General features: G+C 31.9%; 2 protein-coding genes and 1 long non-coding RNA gene across 6 annotated transcripts; 1 reads left to right on the forward strand and 2 right to left on the reverse strand.

The window, feature by feature from the left end:
* Nucleotides 1-552: 552 nt before the first annotated feature.
* Nucleotides 553-4,165, reverse strand: LOC124440306 (ciliogenesis-associated TTC17-interacting protein-like). Of its 4 annotated transcripts, none has more exons than XM_046990669.1 (12): nucleotides 4,108-4,165; nucleotides 3,844-3,908; nucleotides 3,703-3,764; nucleotides 3,385-3,505; nucleotides 3,038-3,093; nucleotides 2,690-2,776; nucleotides 2,521-2,581; nucleotides 2,330-2,433; nucleotides 2,042-2,166; nucleotides 1,463-1,536; nucleotides 1,172-1,248; nucleotides 553-950 (listed from the first exon to the last, which is right to left on the reverse strand). In XM_046990669.1, exons 1-12 carry the CDS (start codon nucleotides 4,140-4,142, stop codon nucleotides 774-776), a joined length of 1,044 nt encoding a protein of 347 aa, XP_046846625.1. In that variant the 5' UTR covers nucleotides 4,143-4,165; the 3' UTR covers nucleotides 553-773. The 4 variants fall into 4 exon arrangements, with proteins under 4 accessions (XP_046846625.1, XP_046846626.1, XP_046846628.1 ...); XM_046990670.1 differs by lacking the exon at nucleotides 4,108-4,165 and adding an exon at nucleotides 3,991-4,055; XM_046990671.1 differs by lacking the exons at nucleotides 553-950; nucleotides 1,172-1,248; nucleotides 1,463-1,536 and adding an exon at nucleotides 1,543-1,786.
* Nucleotides 4,166-4,228: 63 nt separating this feature from the next.
* On the forward strand, nucleotides 4,229-14,687 carry LOC124440100. Its single transcript, XR_006946558.1, has 5 exons — nucleotides 4,229-4,314; nucleotides 5,592-5,666; nucleotides 6,402-6,737; nucleotides 8,009-8,081; nucleotides 13,522-14,687. It is a non-coding gene; the product is annotated as an uncharacterized LOC124440100 (long non-coding RNA).
* Nucleotides 8,071-20,956, reverse strand: LOC124440099 (E3 ubiquitin-protein ligase SHPRH-like). The gene is made up of 32 exons (XM_046990419.1): nucleotides 20,028-20,956; nucleotides 19,492-19,564; nucleotides 18,757-19,408; nucleotides 18,121-18,228; nucleotides 17,850-17,970; nucleotides 17,649-17,722; nucleotides 17,383-17,427; nucleotides 17,204-17,282; nucleotides 16,932-17,095; nucleotides 16,629-16,736; nucleotides 16,436-16,501; nucleotides 15,743-15,825; nucleotides 15,518-15,612; nucleotides 15,410-15,441; nucleotides 15,252-15,335; nucleotides 14,737-14,826; nucleotides 14,533-14,640; nucleotides 13,885-14,048; nucleotides 13,553-13,610; nucleotides 13,365-13,483; nucleotides 13,158-13,247; nucleotides 12,961-13,061; nucleotides 12,809-12,870; nucleotides 12,553-12,693; nucleotides 12,349-12,450; nucleotides 11,793-11,861; nucleotides 11,249-11,443; nucleotides 10,580-10,672; nucleotides 10,395-10,481; nucleotides 10,025-10,203; nucleotides 9,332-9,421; nucleotides 8,071-8,565 (listed from the first exon to the last, which is right to left on the reverse strand). The coding sequence occupies exons 1-32, from the start codon at nucleotides 20,866-20,868 to the stop codon at nucleotides 8,487-8,489; spliced, it is 4,452 nt and encodes a 1,483-aa protein (XP_046846375.1). The 5' UTR covers nucleotides 20,869-20,956; the 3' UTR covers nucleotides 8,071-8,486.
* Between the last annotated feature and the right edge of the window lie 1,943 nt (nucleotides 20,957-22,899).

The raw sequence follows: 22,899 nt of genomic DNA on the forward strand, positions 1-22,899 counted from the left end.
CTTTTTACGAATTTTCTTTTGGACAAGGTTTTCTAGGAGATAACATTAAGATTTTAGTGCTATGCTTCATTTTTGTTTCCTGTGTTAGTGAGTTCCATTTACCTGTTGCATGGGTGCCAAACTTTCAAAAAAGGCAAGAAAGAAGACAAGTAATGCTCAGTCTATTTGTTATTTAGTGAACTTTTAGGAATCAATCGTGCTTCACAACAGAATGTATGAAATGTTTTCAACCAAATTATTGTTCCAGTTAACCATTTATTTCTTATCTTTAACATCCCAGGAATAATTTTTGACCAGTCCAAGACAAAAAATTTGCGTAGATTTTATAGCTCAGAAATAATGCAAAGCGCATGAAAGTAAATTATTTCTTACAAAAACTTGTAGTACAACCTACGTGTAATGATAGTACATATTGAATATATAGAGTAATCGGCTGTCGAGGCTTGAATATTTTTCTACGAATATCATTTCTACAACAGGAGATTAACTTTTCATGACTCGAAGCTCTGTAAGTATAAAGGATAACTTCACAGTGTATTAATGCTTCGGTCATTGTTTTTTGGTACGTTATTTATATTTTATAACAACAAATAAATTAACATTCGTAGTAGAGTAGTATGTGTACGTACGTATATGGTAATAATTTTAAAAATCACAAATTTAATGATAGCCTACATATCTATATAGAAAAACAAGTGTAAAAGATGCATTCAGCACAAAATCAATAATTTAAGCGTAGCTACATAATACTTAGAGCAAAGATCGTAGGTATTTCACTGATCTGAGTCTTGATTTGATATGAATAAAGACATTCCTGAGAAAAAGTTTCTAGCGGATGCAAATATATCTTGAGGTTTTCTAAAAAGTAAATACTGTAGAAAATCAGCTAATATTGCTTGAAACTCTGGATGCCTTCGAAGATACGTGTTGTGTTCATCAATTAGTTCGTCCTTAAAATAAAATACAAGCTATATGTAAGTATAAGGTTAATAGTCATATATCATTTCTAAGAACGTATTTATTGCATTTTTCACAACTTAAATACGCAGGCAGCAGCTTAAATATGATCAAAGTTGATTTGTGAGTTGTGTTATTCTTGAAGATGTTGTCTAACAATGGGATTTTTCCCTGTCAGTGAATTTAATGTTAAAGAATCAAAATTTCGACATACTTTCCTGTCCAAAAACTCAGAAAAAAGTTGCATATCTTCTTGCCAATTGAGCGGCGTCATAACGTCAGGTTGCTCAGCTGTAAAATTTTCCATAAAATGGTAAAATGACATACAGAATATGATGCCTTGTAAAAATATAAACGTCTCTCAGTCATTCATTCAGTAAACTTAAATGAACATTTTCTATGTTTAAATTAAACTAATTGTAGTAAAACTTACTCCTTGTCCTATTGTTCGATCTCCAATGTATAATTGACTTATGTTTACAAAGAAATGCAAAGAACTACGTACGTGTAAGAGATCTTGGCGACTGCAACTGTTTAAGTGTAACGTTACTGTTCTCTTCAGTTCGTAACATCAAACGTCTACATTGTGGTAAAGAAATCGACTTAGTTCAGTTCGTAACATCAAACGTCTACATTGTGGTAAAGAAATCGACTTAGTTCAGTTCGTAACATTAAACGTCTACATCGAGGTAAAGAAATCGACTTAGTTCAGTTCGTAACATCAAACGTCTACATCGAGGTAAAGAAATCGACTTAGTTCAGTTCGTAACATCAAACGTCTACATCGAGGTAAAGAAATCGACTTAGTTCAGTTCGTAACATCAAACGTCTACATCAAGGTAAAGAAATCGACTTAGTTCAGTTCGTAACATCAAACGTTTACATCAAGGTAAAGAAATCGACTTAGTTCAGTTCGTAACATAAAACGTCTACATCAAGGTAAAGAAATCGACTTAGTTCAGTTCGTAACATCAAAAGTTTACATCGAGGTAAAGAAATCGTCTTAGTATCTACTTGAAACAGGAGATTATTCCAGCAGAATATGAAAACAATTTTTATAACAATCGGATGGAAATTTATTTACCCGTCAGGTATAAAAAAATGCTTCCTAAGTGAATCTTGTTTCATTAAGGATGATAGACTAGATTCGATAACCTTTGTCATGACTGTTCTATTTTCTACTATTAGTTCTTTGACACCCAACACTTTCTAAAATATTCAACATGATAAGTTCTTTTGATCAGTTGCTTTAAAAAGCTATTTTGGCTTTCATTTACGCACACATTTATTTTAGCTAACAAAGGTAATTGCAGAAGACAAATGCGATGAAAGATAGATCAATTTTCATTATCAGACAGCAATCCCAACTTACAAATGACATAGACGATATATTTGTTTCACTGTCGAAAGTTAAAAATACAGCATTTTCTGGAAACCCTTTTTTCAAGAAAAATCTTTGAAGAACAACATGACAAGCTGTAAAAAATAGTATAGTGTAAAGACAAAAGGAAAAAAGAATTTTGAAGCATATATTTAACGAAATGATTTTTGCTAACTATCAACCTTCACAGATAAAACCCTCCATTTGCGTTGTAGAAAACGTTTCAAGTGTTTTCCTTTCACACTGAATAAAATATTAGAAATAGTGAAATTCGCAGACCAGTTCGTCTTGAATGATTTACGTAGATAATAAATAAAATGTAATTTTCTCAAAGTTTTCGTCATTTCTTACATTGTCTTGGGATACTGTCTTTTGAACAACATATTTTCCAGCTTCACGAACTATCAAAGTTTTTACGTCCATTGTCCGTTCAGGAATCTGCGATGGAAAAAACTTAAACATTTTCTGTATCTCTTTGTTAATAAACATCTATTTATTTACGTGTATAAAATGAATGCCTTGGATTTAAGATGAAGTAAATTATAAGAACAATTATTTAAGAATTGAACATAAAATCCATTAAACAGTCTTACAGTTGATTGTTAGATCAAACAGCAATATTTAAGGCAGAAGACTGCGTAATTGAATGTGGGAAACATTTTTATGTGAATTCAACTATCTGCGAAGCCACGTTCATACCTTTATATATTCGTGTGTACTTTGCTCGAGCAACGTGAAGGTTTCGCTAACATGTGCTATCGAAAAGCCAAAATTATGAATTAGGGGGAAGGGAGTGATGTACAAAGTAGGCACTTCACAATTACATTTGAAATTTAATTGACTCAAAATCTGGTAAATCATAATCAAGGGCAAAATAAACATTAATTTTATAAATATTAGAAAAAATCTGTGTTTCTTTTTATGAACACATTAATGTGGCAACAATAAAGATCTCTTTAAAGATGAATAATATTGGAACAAGTCCAAATAAATTTGCCATAAAGAAAATTTTGTCATCAAAAGTATGAAAGTTGTAAAGTTACTACCAATAATGCTCATCAATTTAGGGGCATCAGCATCAATATTTTCCTCAGTAAGATGAATCATATAACATTGCATGCCACGCCACTCTCCATCACTGATTGTTAGCTCAAATTCACCATAATTCTAAGAGATCAAAAAGCAATTGTAAGAGAGTTTTGTTCTAAGCATAGTCTAACCGACTGGTTCATAAACAATATTATTTTATAAAGTACATACATAAAAGAATACAATGAGGGAACTTGACCATCAATGATCTAAGTTTCTATTAGTAAAAAGTCATCACTGTTATACAGCTGAGATTTTTACCCCAATATTCTTACTTTATTTCCACACATTGTCATTAATTTCTCCGAGAAACAAAGTCCACGCCAATCTTCACGACCTGTGAATGTATTAATGAATGACTTTCAACATTGTTTTGTTGAAATGTTGAAAACTGACTACACTACATCAAAACTCACTCAGTCTAGCCAAAAACTCTACAGCGGCAGCATTGGCTGTGAAGTCAAATTTCTGCCTCTCTTCCCTAAATGAGCATTCTGTGTTAATTTATATTTCAAAAATACATAGATGGGTTTGAAAACATAATGTTCTGTCTTCACAATTACCACCATTATGCCAAGGTGAAGCAAGCAAAACGATGTATTTAAAACAAAGGCTTGTCAATATTATCATTGATTCATTTTAACTGCATTAAAAATAAAAGAAAATAATAGATCATTTACATTGTCTTTTTACTTTCTTCGGAAGATTCATCCATTTTACTTATTCAAGGCATCATGTCTCTATGGAAACCTTTAACTGACTGCTATAGACAGTCGTAAATTAACTGGAGTTACTGCACAGCAGCAAAGACTGTGCTGACTGTCAATGTGGAATAAAACTGCATATTATTCTTATTTTGCTGGAATATCTATCGGAGCAACGCAAAGGTAAGTTATTTTGAGTTTTCTTTTTGTGGGCAATGTATTACTCGGTATTATAAGCGTATAAGTCAGTTAATTTGTATCTAAAATGAAGTAAAATTTCATAACATTACTTACAGTTACATAAGGGTTGAAACTGTAAAGTAGAGTTTAGTTTAGACTATACGAATGGCTTAGCTTGCTAAAAACTTTAACTTATACGCAATTATTTTATTTAAAATTAAATGAGAGTAGGAAAGCAAATCCTTGTGTGTTGCCAATTGCCACAAATGTTGAAGAAGCCCACAGATCATGGATGGTTATGTTCATAATATTGATGTATGAAAGTAAAGGAGAGTGTTTTATTGTAAAAGATATCAAATAATTAAAATTTATAAGTCAATATAAGTCAAAAAGGCAGAGGTTTTTTGAACCTTTACAGTATCCTTGGTTGGTATAGCTACATATATATCCTGTGTATTTTATGAGAAGAACTCTTGTAAACAAAAGAAAATTTTCAATGTAAAAAATTCTGTTCAGGGCCTTTGGGCCATGCCTACCAATACTCCGAGACAGCTGAGCAATTGAAAGCATCACATGTTAACATTTCAGTAAAAATTTTAGCTCCTATCATGCAATCCCACTGGGAATGTCAATAGCACGCTTTTTTATCCCATTTCACCACTGAGATGGTATGAAAGGAGAGGAGCTTTGAAACCTACACGTGAACTTCTAATCCACTGCAACAGAACATTAAGCCTTACTTCTACATGGATAATGTAAAGGCCACTCAACAATGGTGGTATGATTTTACTCATTACCACACATGCTCAGATGATTTCTTTAATAACTTTTGTCTGAGTGCAAGCTCTTATCTCCAAAATCAGCACTAGTAGATCTGTGGTTGGTGTTTGCATCAACTATGTTCAAACTTGAACAGTTGGTCAAGTTGACTGTACAGCAACAAGAAAACAACTAGTTATTTATGTTATTGCTTTTGGTTTTAATTAAAATATCTAATCAAAATAAAATGGAAGTTCATGGAGAAATGAAATAAATATATGAAACATTTTATGGTTGATACAAATTACGAGTCAAAACGCAGTAATTGCTTAAAAATTGGTTCCATTATGATATCTATTTTTTTCAACTACACTAATGCAGTAAGAAAAGAAGTCAAGAACAATTAATCTTTGTTTCAAGGACAAGACATATTTGTTCTTCTTTGATTTGTACTTCAAAAAACATTCAATGATCATCGTACTTTCATGTCTAATTTGCCTTTTTTGTCACTATTTTTTTAGGCTTTTCTTAAGAAATTACAGAACTACACAACCATCTACGTACGTACGTACATCAATGAGATACAAAGGCCTGAAGTAAGTTGAAAACATTAATTTAGAAATCTGTATTTTTCCCTACTGCAGTATATACACTTACTGTAGTTCACCAGGTTTTTTGAAAGTACATTTAATTGTAAAACGCGTTAATCACGAGCAAACTGTGAATGGATGACGACGTCTTGACTTGATTACTTTAAAATGCTTCATAAAATTAACGTAAAAGACTCGAAAAAATAATATATTTTTTTAAATGTTTCGACTGAGGTGAATGCACGATGTTATTTTGTGTGTGTGTGTTGTCGTACTATCTTAGACTTTTTTTGTTAAATACTATTTATCTTTTTGTTATGATTTGGAATTTTTTTAATGTGTGCTTATTTAAATGCTAACATTGTGTGGCATAATATGGCGAGGAAATTTGCACCCCTTTTCACCCCATCCAACCAAGGCTAGGAGGGGTGTACAACCTTCCTCTCTAATCAAACATGGCAGCTATGACGTCAGGTGAATTCGCTTGTTGAACCGGTCACACTTTGCAAATGAATATTTTGTTGGCAAAAAGCTGAAATGAAAACAGAACAGTAGCTAATCCAGCGTTCATCAAAATAAATTATAGCTCCTTAATTTTAAATTCAAAGTACTTTCAGAAAAAGATTATTGGTTTTGAATTTCTAAAGAATATAAGTTCACCAATGGATATACCTCTAAGGGGCTTAGAAATGTAAATATATGCTAAAATGTGCTGCAGTAATTTATTGTGACTTTTGCTAGATCCACCACTGAAACTGAGAATCGGTCAGAAGCGTAAATGTCTGGTTGATACATGTATTGTCAAAACTTTCTTCGAGCTGTTTGTGGTGCCTGTAGTTGATTCATTATGGTAGAAAATTTGGAACCTTGGTGTTTTCCACTGAGAAAGCGTGTTAAACTGACCGTAAAATCGATTTACTTGGCACATGCTTTCACTAAGACGGAAGATGACATGGTTTACTATACGTACAATATTGTCATGGGAAATTTTTGATGTGAATTATCTTGGCAATGTAATACTACCCCAATGTATTGTGTAATATTTTCTTACACTAAACATGAAGAACTCTATGTATGGTAAGACATTTACGTATCAATGCTAACGTACTGTACTACAGGCTGTGTCAAAAAAACTGCAAACATATAAATTGCATAGCAGCCAGGGGCAGTTATCACACCATTGCCTTTACATATTTTACACTCCTGGGGTTTAATACATGGTGTATCAAGACTAACCTTTAGAAATTGACGTATTGTGAAGTTTTAATAGCTACATACGTATTGTAAATCATTATATAGAGCTGTACGTACATATAAGTATCGCATTCATATCTTCGTTACAAGCAAAAAAACATTTCTGCTCCTGAGAATTTCACATAAGTCCAAACTGCAAAATATGCACAGTTATGTACCAGTTTTCATACCCTGGAAATTCTACGTAATTCTGGAAAATGATTAAGTATAAGATAATGCTGTGCATGGGTACTACATTGTACTTTAATAACCAGTTCGATCACAAATTACAGCTACTGTTCATTATAAATCCCAAACTAAATTTGCTTTAAATTTTTTTTAACGCCTTTTTTAGCATCGGATAATGCAAATTCTAAATATCGAGTGATTTTAAAGGTTGTAGTTTTTTATACAAACTTTTATACAATTCGTCGTAAGAAAGTACATTGTTTTTTACATAAAATCCCAGGAGTATACATTGTGTCGTAAGTAATGATGATCGGCAGATCTGCTATGTAAATTACACGGGTTAACGCTGAAAAATATGAAACAAAAGAAATAAATGTTTGTTACGTAACATGCTTTGGTCCTTTTAAAGACATGTCGTCATTCTTGAGCTTAATTAAGAATAATTTAAGAAATAGTTTAGAAGAATTGTAAAAATTGATTTGCTGATTTGTAAAAGTGTAAAAATTTTAAAAAGTTTGCAGATATACACAGTACCCTCAGTTTGTTCGACATACTAGACTTTCCCAACCAGAGAAAAATATCAAAAATTTGTAATTACTCCTTTGTCTTCATTCAATAATTACTTCAGCTATTGTCTCCATTCATTTCAATAGGAACAGTTTATTTAGTGCATCTTATTCTTCACTTGGAATTACTAGCAATTCGGGCAGGTGCAACCCGCGACTATTGTTGTCTCGTACTTGCACTGATCTGCTCTCGAGTTCTCCAAAGGTCTCCTTGGTTTGCAATAAGCCCGTGCAAACACAGTAGACATCTTTTATTTCGTAATTAGTTACGGTGTGAACATATTGTATTTTTGTTCAAAATCGAAAAATCTTATATCAAAATTATACACTAAGATTTTTTCTTTCTTCATAACTCTCTAGATTAAAGAAGTGGGCTATTGTGTGCTTCATCATGCAGAATGAATAAAATTTGTACCAGACGATTAATGTAAAGGTCAGTCTTAAAATCATAATTACTATTTTTATACGTTTAGCTTTTCCACCAAGTAAAAGAAAGATTGAAATATTTACAAGAGATTTGTGCTCACCGTCACGGAATAAGCAGAGAAAATATATTTAAGAAGTTAACTTAACAACTTTGCAGACTATGTACATAACGAAAACACCATAAAGTTTATTTTTCCCTCATTTTCATTGTTCTCAAAATTATTTCATTAAGCACAACACAATGAGATTTGTCAGGCAGATAAAATGTCCTTCGCAATATTTTCTAACATAACAGTAGAAAACAATGGCAAACCACATACGTGTATGTCATAAAACTTTATATTATGCTTTTAAAATGCACGATAACATTATAACCCCGTTGATAACGTTTAAAAATACAGCGATAATTTGCTCAAGTTTGTTCGAAGAAAGATGCCAGTTCACCAACAGTTAATGGAACATTTTCTCCGTCTTTTCCTTGCATACAACAGCTAAATATTGTAAAATTGACAAGTGTTACATATATTGACTAGATGTAAATTTCAACTAAACTTTCTTTAAATTATCTCAAGGGTTAAAAAGGTTTTATTTATTATTTTATCTGGACATTTCCCACATTGATATTAACACGTTGACATATTATTAATTGGATGGATAGTCAAAACTTCCTCTTTGAGTTTAGATCCCCAACATTAACTAGAAACAAGATTAACTTCATCTCTAGTCTAATCTTAGCTACGTACTTTCCACGACCTAATCAAAATCCAAAACTTTACTAAACCTCCAACCATTGTCATTTGATCGTAGTAGCACGATGATTTGATATAAATGACATTATTTCTCAAAGAACGTACTGTGACATAATTTAGCGCAATACATGTTTGTAAATGTAGATCGTCTAGGTTAGTAGTGTCCTTAGAAGGACTGTTGATGTTAATGTTGACGAACGTTTCAACAACCTCTTAGCGGTGGTTACAAACATATGTATAACGATACTTCCGGATTCAAACCATTTACTTTATTAACGCAATTCATTTTCACACAATGATATACATGACACAAACAAAAACAACAACAACCTTTTATCTATTACTTTAAACTTCAATACATAGTAGGACACCTCTCACAAATTACCGAAAAGAAATTGAAAACTATTTCTCTGACCATTACTTTCTACTTCATGTAAGATAGATTATTATCAGCCTCTTTTCTTCGACTCATTTCACAATTTTTAAGAAAATCGAATAAAAAATTTACCTCTTTCCCGATTCCTCTTTATTTTGCAGGAATTTCACAATCTTTTCTTCCACAGAACTTTTAATCAACAAACGGTGAACAAATGTTGCCCTAAACAATCGTGACAAACATGTTCATAATGGGGAAATGCACGATAAAGATGTACATATAGTTGATGAATGAATGAATGAATGAATGAACGAACGAACGAATGAATTGAGTGCGAACTCAGGTGCCTTTCTTTATTTTTTATGTTTGTTAGTTCAAACATAATTGCACAAAAATTCTGTTCCGTAAATATAGCAAAATGCTTTGGGAGAATGGTTATTTTTTACTAGAGTGTGGATAAATTCTTTTCACCTCAGTTTGCAGGTAACTTAGAGGTAACACGACTACCTTATGTACATCTAAACGTCTGACACTTATGGTACATAATTGAAATGTATGTAAAATAAGAATGTTATATGCAGTGGGTGTTTGAATTTAAATGAAGATATGATCTTCGCACTTTTACTGGACAATTTAAGCAATTGTCTCATGAACCTGAAAAATCCCGTTGAGTCACCTGAATTTTTCAGGTTCATGAGACAATTGCTTAAATTGTCCAGCAAAAGTGCGAAGATCATATCTACATTTAATTTAAGGAAATGTATGTGATGGAGATCTAGAAGACAGGAAATGTACATCTTTGGAAATGTAGAAGTATAATCATACTTAGTCTGTCCAATCCTGTGAATACGACTGACAGCCTGTCTCTCTAATGATGGATTTAATGACGGTTCAACAAGTATCATATGAGTTGCTTCAATAATGTTGAGACCATTTGATCCAGAATGGAGTGGAATCAATAATATGTGGATTTCTTGCGATCTTTTAAATTCCTCCAAATTCGACTAAAAATGAACAAACTATCGTAGCTCAAGATATTGATGATTTACACGGCCGTCATTAAAGAATGAATATTTGTATTTCATATTTCCTTTACACTCCTTCGTAACCTTAAGATACTATCACCGTAAATTCCTAATATACTTGTAACAAACTATGTAAGACGACAATAAATCCCTAAGGACAGCTTCCATACCTCAAAATCTTTGCTTTTCTTGATAGCTCGATACTTCATGTTGTTCTCATCGAGAGCATGCGCAATAACATCAAGAACATCTTGCCACTACACAATATTGTCAGCATTCAAGCTTTGGAAAATCTTTTTGAAAGGATCAAGTGCTGTACATTAAAATCAAGAGCAATATTATTAACATTCCGTACCGTAGAAAACACTAGAGTCTTTGCACCAGTGTCTGTTCGTTGAATTTTTATTAATGTTCGCAGAACCGCTTCAATTTTGGTTGAATGACTTCCCTGTAATAGAATAAAAATGATTATTACTGGGAGAATCGCACAAGACATACATAAAAATGTATAACTGGTAAAAACGCAAAATAATTGCGCATTAAATACGTACACTATGGTACAAATACGTACACTATGGTACACAAATGACCTTAGCAGTATTGTTGTTTTTAATGATAAAACACCAAAATCCAAGCAGGGGCGGATTTTCTGGGGAAGTGCTGGGGGATGCGCATCCCCAAGAAAAATTGTAAAATGGTATTACAAACTGTAGACTATTAATATGATAGTATTAGAGGTTAGGAAATTGCACAGCAAGACTTAGTAAAAGTAGAACTTCTCATTTCATAGACAGTTACATATTTTATACTACCACCATTTGCAATCGAGTTACTAACATGCGCGCTTTTATTGAAACATTAAAATTGAAATTAATTACTATGCAGTTATTAACAAAAAAACATATAAATTTTTTTACAATGCTAATAACACTTTCTTTACTCAAGAATCACTCATCTGTAAGCCAAAAATCTACAATAGTCCTGTATATACGTATTGCCAATTTAAAAACATCATAAAACAAACCTTTACGTTTATGTCTTTATCTTCATCAGTAAGTTGTCTTGCGGTACTAACATACGAAATATCCTCGACCATCGTCACATGACGACACAATGGACAACGCACATTGGAACGATTTTGAAAAATAACTCGTGGTTGCTCCAACAACACCCACATACACTCACAACACAGACAGTGACCACAGGAGAATACACTCCACTAAAATATAATGGACTCAAAGTAAGATATCAGAGGAAGGGGAGGAAAATAATTTATGATGAATAAAGTACAGTTTTGACAATGAAGTATTAATAACATACTTTAACATAAAATAAACGTAGATATACGTGGGTTAAATGATCACTTTGTCAATTATATAACATCACAGATTACAGCAGAAATTGTTCGTTTGACAAGAATTGTTGGAAGGAATCAATGTTTCTATCACATTTTGTCAAACTTTATGAGCGTTGACATTCATAGACAAATTATTCACACAAATTATTACAACCTTATAAAATAAACTGCTCTTTAATTAACATCACTCGTTAACTCAATAAATGAATACCTGATAACCCAATACTTTAGTGCAAACTGGGCAGTTATCAGTATTTTCTCCTCCTTCAGTACTTTGTGTCTAAAATGAAATTGTACTATTATGTTTTTTAACTATGTATGTAAATGCAAACTTTATGATCACAAAAATAAAAAATCAACTACCAACTATTGCTGGGCAAACTACGGTTTTTCAGTTCCGGTTCCGGCTATTTTATAACTCGAATATATGGTTGTGGCTGGTTAATTTTCCAAGACACTGATTATTAGTAATATTTTCAGATCTATTATTAGTAAATTTTTTATATGTGAAGTTAAATTTCCGCACTCCGACTTTTAATTATAAATTAACATGCGTGAATGCAATCTATAGCATCATGTTGTGTTTTGCATGAAAGTCTGACAGTATTTTACAGCACGAGCAACTGCTGCCGGAGATTAAGAAACTCCGGTTCCGGCAGGCAAAAATAGCCCCGGCCTAACTCCGGTACATAACACTACGACCAATTCTACATGATTGGTCATTTGTACAAACTTGAAGCGTTATTTATACGTATTTAATGCAAAACCTTTGCTAAATTTTTTAAGTACAATAGTTGACCCAGAGACTTCCTCAAACTGGAATGAGCCAGAGTTTTGTCAGAGCAAAAGCCGAGTTTCGTCCTTTCAACCTAAATTTGCACAAAAAAGAGCACAAAATTGAAGATTTTTACCGTTCAAAAAGATCGAAAATAGGATTATAATACGTAGCATTAAAAAAAATCAAAACAAACCTCTGTTGGATCAACAATATAAAACTGATTCTCAGGAATATTTTCACCAGGAAAGCGTAAACGTAACCTCATTGTACACATGGAAAGCTCGTCTAACGCTGAAACACGTTGATGTAAAGAATTCCAAAGTTGACGATACACCTGCAATAAAAAATTTTAGAAAACTTTTATTAAATGATGGAAAGTATAGATCACTAAGACTAGATCTAACAAAGATTATCATGAAAAAATATCACAAAAAAGAGCACATAAATACTTTAAAATTCTTCCTTATGGACTCAAGATACTCCATATGAAGTTGAGCTTGTTGTTGTAACTCTATGAAAGTTATAAATAAGAGAAGATTTAAAACAAAACTTACGCACACACACATTATGTTTACGTATTGTGAGAAGGAGAGCTGCATACCGAAGTAGTCTTCAAAATTACGTTTATTTTCACTCTTAAAAAAAGCATAAATTGATTTAAGAGCTCGAAATACTTCTGTCTCAGCCCTCAAACCAGTAATGCTAAAACGTGATTGAAAAATTTATGTAAGAATTTTCTTTTTTAACAATTTGATTACAACTTATTCACAATTCTTCAATTATTTAATCTTCAACTACCTTTCTCCATCAGCATCTTTATAACCTTGATGTGCAAATATTGACGATTCGTAAACTGACAACAAATTATTTACTTTGCAAAAACAACAGCTACATAAAATAAAAAAAGACACCCAAAAATAATATAAGAGAAAATTGTGAATATTATAGATCTCATACACACGATATAAGCATATATTAGTACATGTGTATATGATATTTACTTACGTTGGAGCTGAGCTATTTGCAACTGGACGTAAACAACATTCGGCAGCAGACTGTACAATGTCATTCGTTGGTTCCTTCATTATTTTCTTTAACTCAGTGAACAAGTTGATTTGACTGTCCTGTTGATAAAGAATAACATATAATATATTTGTTTCAGTTGTATAGGGTTGTTTGATTGCAAGTCAAACCTCAATTGCGTCCAGTTTTTGAAAAAGAACAAGTTGTAAGCCATGTAAATCAGAAAAGCTACATAGAAGGTATGTAATTCTCATTACAAAATAAACAACTGAAAGCATTAAATAATTTTATGATAAACGTATCCTGAGTAACCTCAATAGTGATAAAAATACTCAGGCAAGCCTTAAAATAGAAAATGGCGAATCTCACACCGAAATCAATTTTGTTGTGCAGTTCGCAAAGAACAAAACAAAATTTTACTGCTGATGTTCGATATATTTGCTAGAGAATTTTGTGATAATTTTGCATACAACAAAATTACATATGTCGTATATAAATTTACCAATCTGCCAAGTTTATTGAATCAAATTCTTGTGTATTCCTAACAGCAGCCAAATCAAACTTAATTTTCTCTAATAAACGTTGAGCTCTTATATTATGAGCAGGAAATCTTTCATCTAACATCGTTCGTATATATGACATCCACCATGGACATTTGAAGTCTATCTGTAATAAATTTTGTCAATTGTGAAAGAGCGTTTTTATAATGGATTTGATCTGCATGAAGAAAATGAAGGAAAGTTTGGATAGCAAGATGTTGATAGATGTGTTAAAAAAAGCAGGAGTGTCAGATCGACTTTTGAAATCAAAGAAAACGTTGGTTTAGAAGGCAATGATAACGAAAGTGAGACAGCATAGTTATGGACTTACAAGATGGATGGTTGACATGTCATGAGAGATATATTGGAGTTTAAAGTAAAGATTAATATGAAGCAAGATTCACCAAAGAAGATATGGAACTAGAAAGTTGAGATGCTGTTGCTTGTTTTGAAGAAAAAGAATCGAGGAAAATAACAACGTAGTTGTCACTCTCACACTGATAAACCCACGCAGATCAGATGCAATTCATTCAAATACAATAATCATTTCTATCACAGTATAAGCGTATGTTTAAGCATGTCTACACAAAAAATCATGAAACAAGTCAAACCTTTTGTTTCAATTCATCATGAGCTTTCCAAGCATTACTTGCATCATTTTCAGCGTTTGTAACTTGATACGATCTCTTCATCAAATATTTCTCTTTGATCTCGAACGCCTGATAAATATTTATTAACACAAATTAAATGAAAAGCTAAAAATCAACTTTTTGACTTGTGTATATTCTTCATTATCAATGTATGTTCTCACTTACTTTTTGTCGTAAATCGTCATCGCTCAAAGTTCTGCTACATTTTTCGTTCTTTGTTAATATGTCGTCAAGATTGTACAGTGTATGCAGTTTCTAAATTCAAGGCAACGTCAGCTTTTACTACTTTTAGCTTATTTGTCAAAAGTTGTTTTAAGTAAAACATTTCTTGTTTTCCCTAACTTCATTTACGTGATGTAAAGTTTGGTTGTTGTTAAGATTTGGTTTTTAACTGATTAACATCTCTTTAATTGTCGTTCACTGAAAACTCTCACAAACTAAAAACACAGAGGAACTTATATTCCCAGAAAAAGAACTTGATCTAAAAGTACGAAGAAACGGTCATCGTTTGAATCAATTTAACAAAATACGTATTTCTTTGTTTTCATACAACTAATTTCTTCGACACAAAAATCTTGAAATTTCATGTTCTTGTTGTGACGAACTTTATCGAAATAAGAAATTTTTGTCTTTGTCGTAAAGTGATAAACTTTATACCAAAAATGTTTCATAGTTAGAACCTGTAGTGAATCCGTTTTAAAACGTTCCTCATGTTCTTTCCATGAATCCATAGCTTCTCTGTAAATATCTACTGCCTCTTGATACTAAACATCAAATATACATCATGGTATACTACCATGTACAACTTTGTACCATGTTGTACTATATACGCATATACCTTCTCTTGTAAGATAAAAATTCCCGCCAGCCCTATAGTAAAATAATTAAATCAAAATACGTGTAAGTTTTGAATGAAATATTTTATAAAAAATATGAGACAATTTACCATTTATTGCGCACAATAACTGTCTATGTGCTTCTTGACACTCAATTTTTGCTTTATTTGTTAAACTATCGAGAAGTTGATCCATTGTAATCACACTAAATAAAAAAGACGAAAAGTTGTAGAAAAAGTTTGGTTCATTTGGCAGTTTATTTTTATGAATAAATTTTTCTTCAAAAACACGCTAGCAAATTTGACTTTATTATTTGTGAAATCAAAGTATCTCACTTTTTCTTGATGGCAAGGTAACCGCCACGAACGGCCTGGGGATGACAGCATGCCTGACGTAGTTTCAGTAAAGGCCACATGACCTGCAGAAAATAATTTATTATAGAATGTTATTGTCATTTATTCAAAAAATCCATGTATAACTTTCCACATTTTATCTTATCTCCACACAATAAATATTGTACACATTTATCCAACCTCCACACAATAAATATTGTACGCATTTATCCAACCTCCACCCAATAAATACTGTACATATATCCAACCTCCACACAATAAATATTGTACTTGTCTATCCAACCTCCACCCAATAAATACTGTACATTTATCCAACCTCCACCCAATAAATACTGTACATATATCCAACCTCCACACAATAAATACTGTACATTTATCCAACCTCCACCCAATAAATACTGTACATTTATCCAACCTCCACCCAATAAATACTGTACATATATCCAACCTCCACACAATAAATATTGTACGCATTTATCCAACCTCCACCCAATAAATACTGTACATATATCCAACCTCCATACAATAAATATTGTACTTGTCTATCCAACCTCCACCCAATAAATACTGTACATTTATCCAACCTCCACCCAATAAATACTGTACATATATCCAACCTCCACACAATAAATATTGTACATATATCGTCTCATACGTACAATATATAATTTTCACCTTATGAAAACTGTTTCTACCCAGACTACTCAATTCCATTTCAGACTCCTGGAATTTTCGCAACTCCTACACAAAAAAATAATTCTTTGAAAACGCAAACAGCAAAATTTATGTATTATTACCTGTATAAACGACATAGATGTGTTTAATGTTTCAACAGTATAAGTAGTTTAATTAATTTAAAAGTTATTACACTCAGAGCAAACTTGGAGCAATCTTCGTATTGTCGACGGTAGAAATGATATTCTACAGGAGAAAAGTTGAGCCAATTCATTAATTCATCTTGATGAGGAAGTTTTACCTAAAAATAGAAACAAATACAGTTAAAAAGTAACCAATAGCGTTTTTTTACAGAATCTACACACACCAATAGAAAAACAGATAAATTACAAGACATTTTAATAAAACAAAATGCGATTGAAAAAGTTGTAAGTACGATAATTCGATGCAGTCAGTTGTTTTAACACTTTTAATATGAAAGAGTTTTCTACTAAACCTGATCAATAACATCAATCTTGGCCGTTCTCCACATAATTTGATACAAAATTTTTCTCAATGGTTTAATATCTCCTCCCATGAACGGTTCATGTAATAATTTCTTCCACCAGTGCTTTTTGTAATAAGGTGCAACCCCAAGAAACAGGAATAACCCATAAAGATCTAAAAACCAACACTACACATTACAATTTTGACTGTCGAACAAATGACATTTTAATAAGATATGAATATCTGTATCTAAATTTTATGTGGATTTCTTGAATGACTAACCATCCACACTTTTTTGGATCGGTGTCCCTGTAACACACCACCTATGCACAGCGGTTAGGTGTAGAGCAGTTTCTGTCGTCTATAAGAAGAAAGATACACGTTGGTCTATAATTGTGACAAGTGTGATATTAGTAATGTAAAACAGAAACTTTCCAATTTAGTGTGATTTAACTTTTAACCTTTGCTGTTGTGTTTTCAACCATTTGTGCTTCGTCGAGACAAATCTACATAAAATGATAATAAAGATCTCCAAGTATTTGAAATTATGTAGATTGTAGGAAATATTACATAACTATACACAATTTCTTGATAAATAATTTCTCGCTATGTACATACATGAATATAAAACAATGAAAAAAATCAAAAATAATCATGATTTAGAATAAGAAAAGAAGTAAAATGCATCCTTTTGCTCAAGATGATAATACGACTGACGTCAACTCACCCTCCAAAATTGAATACAGGTTAGTGGACAAGGCCAAGCCACATATCTCTTAGGTTGGCGATGGCTGTAATGGTCTAGAAGAATTGAAATCATTTTCAATAAACAAAAAATGGTTTCTAACAAACGAAAAATGATTTCCAATTAATGAAAAAGATTTCCAATAAAGGAATAATGATTTTCAATGTTAAAGGAACAATATACTTTTCTTGGATGCTAAATGATGAAAGTCTCTTTTTAGCACGTCATAAGTCGTTAGAATGATATCATTTCGTGCTAGCATTGATGAATAAATGTATCCATGTTTTGCAACTCCTTTGTAAACCTAAATTGAAATAAAATATAGCTTAGAGATAAATTCATAAACTTAGAATAAAACAGCTATAGCTAATATTGGCTGCGTAGTGACCTACAAGAATGTGACATGTAGCAAAGTAAAACTCAAAATCATTGCACAAAAATAAGATTACCTTACCATAACATTAAGACTTTCACATTTAATATGACGATGGATTTCATCAAGCCATTGGTAGGCAATAGGAACAGGAGATATAATAAGTGTAGTATTGGATTGAAGTAGAGGCTACATAAATCAATATTTATTATTAATATTTGGCGACAACGTACGTACAATAACTGTTTTTGTAAACAATATTGTAAACACTACTGTCTTATTTATGTCGTCTTTACAATTTGTTGGGCTACATTAACTTATTGCAAAATACAATGCATGAAAATTATTTTTTATTTTTTCCCTCGCAATATTACATTAGTATGTTTAAAATTTAGTAGTGCACACAGCGTATAACATGAACGATAAAAAAATAAAACTTTTTTATTAAAACGGAGAAAAACAATCTTTTATGCAATATAAATTTTTGAAATACTAATCACTTGAAATCAATGAAAAAAGCCAAGTAGAAAATCAATTATCTTTTACAAATGTTCATATTTTAGTTGCTGAGAGGTTCGAGGCTTCAGCTAAGTGCATTTTTTTTCGTGGCTTAAAAATGACAGTATGTCACAATCGTGAACTGCTTCGTACAAACTGCTTCGTGAAGTGGCGCGCGAGGAAAATAATACCACGTGATAATAATGATACAGTCCTTACCATTTTTGAACAACAATCAGGACATACATATTGCTTCTGTGATTTACTTTTCCAACCAACACAAGAAGGATGTTGTGAATGTTGGCAAGATTGACAGACAAGGATTGTTTCATTTGGACCAAAGTCAGTTGCACCACAAATACATCGCATTTTAATGTCCTTAAATTGATTGGTAATTTCTGACACATCTGCAGATGGCTTCATTTGAAAACAATCATTTTCACTTAAACCATTAAATGTAAATGGGGAATTGTTATCTTCGGACAAAGAACATTCCTCAAATTTAATTTTCTTCTCTGGTCTTGGCATCAAATCATAATCACAAACCAGCTGATGTTTACCATGACAAGGGAAATATTCAAGGTTGTCATTCGGAGGGCAATCTACCTGCATTGATTCAGTAATATTTGACATGGAAACATTTAAGTCAATGAGAGACTTAAGTTGATCTTTCTTATTGATCATGGAATTTTCTTCTTTGTCAGAGAAATCATAAGGAATAATCTTTTGCAACAATCCTGAGTCAGTCTTGAATTTTCTAGGATTATTTAGTATACAGCCAAGAACTTCCACAGTTTTGCCAAGTCCCATTTCATCAGCGAGAATTCCACCAGTAGGAAGTAGAAATGGTGAAATCTCATTCTCACTAATTCTAAAATGTACAAAATTAGCATGTTTAAAAATGAAAATTTCAATATTGAATCAATGATGGATGTGATTGAAGAGTAAACCTACCTTCCAGTGTAAGGATTATACCAAGCTTTTATTTTACCAATATTGATGGTTTGCCAAAGCGGATGACATTTCTCTAAAATTAAAGAAAACTTTTTCAACCAACTGCTTGCAATAAAGCAAGGAAAGTCCACTGCCACCAATAAAGTGTTCAATCGACGAAAGAATTTATTAAGAATCACAAGACATATAAAGACATAAATATTATTGTATATGGTTATTAAAAAGAAACAGAAAACCATAATGGCACAACTTAAAAGCAAAACTTATAGGAAAGCAGAGAAATTCTTTAGTACTAGTAAATACTCTCTAAAAGTTATCTTCATTTGATAAAACAAAAATGTTCTGCACAGTTCATATTAAAAATACAGCTATAATAAATTTGCTCCAATTTATGCTGACATTTGGTTGTATAAAACATATTAGCAATTTATTTTATTTTACTTTTAATGGCTTTAAAATCCTAGTTTTACTAAACTTTTCAGGAAAGGCTTGCAGTTCAAGAAGAAAGGATCCATTATTAAAAGAAAATGGTGAACCTGCTATTTTGTCTTTAGCATTTTCTTGGTCAATCATCCATTGTATGGCTTGCTTCTGATAATCTCGTAATGATGGTATCAAGAATGGATGTTGAAGGTATCCACATAGTTTTTGATCGTTAAATCTCTTGTCTTTCAACTGTTTGCTTTTCAATGAATCAAAGACTGACTGAATAAGATGATCAAAATTTTGTCCATTTTCTGCGGACCAAGTATCACGTTCATTTTCAGTGAAATAAGGACCATTAAGCCATTCCATAACAATCTTTAATGATGTGTGTATTTTTTTCATGCATGGATGTTCATTGGGATCATCTACAGCTGTAAATCCTGATTTATTCAAGTAAACCATCAATTTACATTCTGTATTCGCCTCAGTTGAAGTATCAACATCTGAAACAATTATAATGACATTTTTCTTGTATAAATATGACAAGCTATCTATTTGGTTGAAATTCGCGGATACTTTGATAAATGCATTAACACCATTAGAGCTCAGAGAAGATTTCTTTGTACTGTCATGTTTGACCAAACCAACAACAACATTAGTATCAGATAAATTCGATCTTTCTTTCGATGAGCAAATAAGCAACTGTCCAGAAAAACTGCCAATAATTCCAACAGCATCGCGTAGACATACTTCATGAGAAAGCATGAACATATACCCAGTCACACCAAGATGACAGTCGTTATCTACAATTCTCATGTTAACATTATCAGTTGGATCACTTCCAACGCCCAGAATCTCGTTATTTTTTGACCTCGTATTCCACAAAAATTGTTCGACTTGGTCACCTTGTCGTCGTTTTGGAGGCTCTATGTTTCTTTTTCGTCTACTCATAATGATAGGGAATGAATCTTTCAAGATATTAAGTTCGTTTCTCTATCGACGCAATGACAATATATCACCTGCATAGTCAGCCGCCATATTTCTGCACTGTTTCTCATTCATCAAAATGCTGTGCCGCCAAAAATAACTATAATTTTCCAATAAACGCCTCGTATCAAATAAACGTCCCTCAATCCGCAATAAACAGCCCGTCTCTAATAGACGCCCCCTCCATATTACCACCATGCAATGTTGTTAAATGAGTCGTTTATTGTGCTCATAAACTGTACATTTAGTCTTAGGTGATAGAAAACTGGTAGAAATTATATAAACGCCTCTCTCTATTAAACGCCTCCTATCTATGTACATTATATCATTTACAGTAGTCTTCTACTATATGTAAGAGCCATGTTTTGGTCCAACCTCCCCGAAGACATTGCTGTTGATAAAGACAAATGTGTAACGTTTCTAAAGACATCCTTTTTGCACAAGAAAATATCAAAGAATAAACGTTGATTTAATGGTTTCGATCTTATAAACCTCTGACTATTAGCCAATACGCAAGAATTTGAACAGTTTAAACCATGTTCAACTTGATGCAATGGTGCAGTAAACATTTCATTTTAAGTGAACGATTGCATTCACGTGTTTTTGACTTCAAATATTTACACCATTGTATATATCTTGCCGAATTAAAAAAGAACAAAAAGAAACTTACGTCGATTTACTGAATATGAAAGTGCTCGCTATAAATTTGCGTTAATGAGCTCAAGAAATAAAACGTTGGAGTTTTTTTTTTACATTTTTTTTAAATAACCTTTGTAAAGTTTCTTGGTATTAGCTTGAATAGATTTTCTGTTTGAAAATGCACTGAATCAATTGCTTGATGCAGTTTGAGGAACACGAATCTCCAAATAACGAAATTTTACAAATGAAATTTCTTTCAATATATACGACAAGTAAACATGAATACGCAGTAATGAATCATTATACAATTTATTTCAACTGAACTTACTAGACTTAGCAGTATATGACTTTATATCAGATTGCACATGCTGCAATAGAAATTGATCACTCCTAATTAATGTTATCAAACAAATGCTTCAAAAAATCGTTAGCGTTAAGTCATGATTAAAAACAAAACCAAAGGAACAGATTGAATATAAACCTCAAATTTGTTATTCGCCGATAGAAGTTGTGGTTAGACAATAATAATAGTATATTGTAATTAACACTGGCTTTATATACAAAACAACGCTTAAAAAATTATAATCAACTTTGACATCTTCATAAGAGAACTCAATAATTTAATGATTTATATCCTTAAAAGTATTCAGTTACAAGCTATACAGTCTATTTTCATTTTATTTTGCTAACTAAAATATTGAAAACGTATGACCGTATAGTCTGTTCCTTGTAACAGAGAACTCTAAATATTCGCTCACTTAGCTACAAATAATTTAGCTGAGATATATATATAGATATAAAATGAACTAAAATAAAATGGACAATTGTTGGCTGTCGCTACTCGGAGCGACAGCAAACAATTGTCCATTTTATTTTAGTTCATTTTATCTTACACTCTTCTAATATATAGAATATTGAGTACTATATATATATATATATATATATTCCTGTTTTTTTTATATTTTTATTTATATTTATTGAAATAGAGAGCTTGTGTAGCATTACTCCTTGGCTTGTGTGTAATAGTGTATCCGATTTTGCTTTTCATTGACATTGTTAATATTGTTTATCACTGTCAAATCTTCTATGTTAGAAAATGGTGAAATACGGTTTTGATAGCTACCCTAGTTTAAGACACATTTCACATGCAATTTTCCATTAGTTATTACAAAAGAATTTCATTCATTTATTCTTTAATATAGTGTTGAATTATATAGCATGTAATCATCTTGTTGATCTATTTTGGACGATGATGCACTTTGAGTTTGTCACAATGACAGTTAACTCTTACAACGACGTTGTACTGAGCAAGTTTTTGTTAAATTGTTTTGATATCTCCACAATATGTTGTAAAAA

This window comes from Xenia sp. Carnegie-2017, unplaced genomic scaffold (genome assembly GCF_021976095.1).
Source record: "Xenia sp. Carnegie-2017 unplaced genomic scaffold, XeniaSp_v1 HiC_scaffold_2, whole genome shotgun sequence".
NCBI classification, from domain to species: Eukaryota; Metazoa; Cnidaria; class Anthozoa; order Malacalcyonacea; family Xeniidae; genus Xenia; species Xenia sp. Carnegie-2017.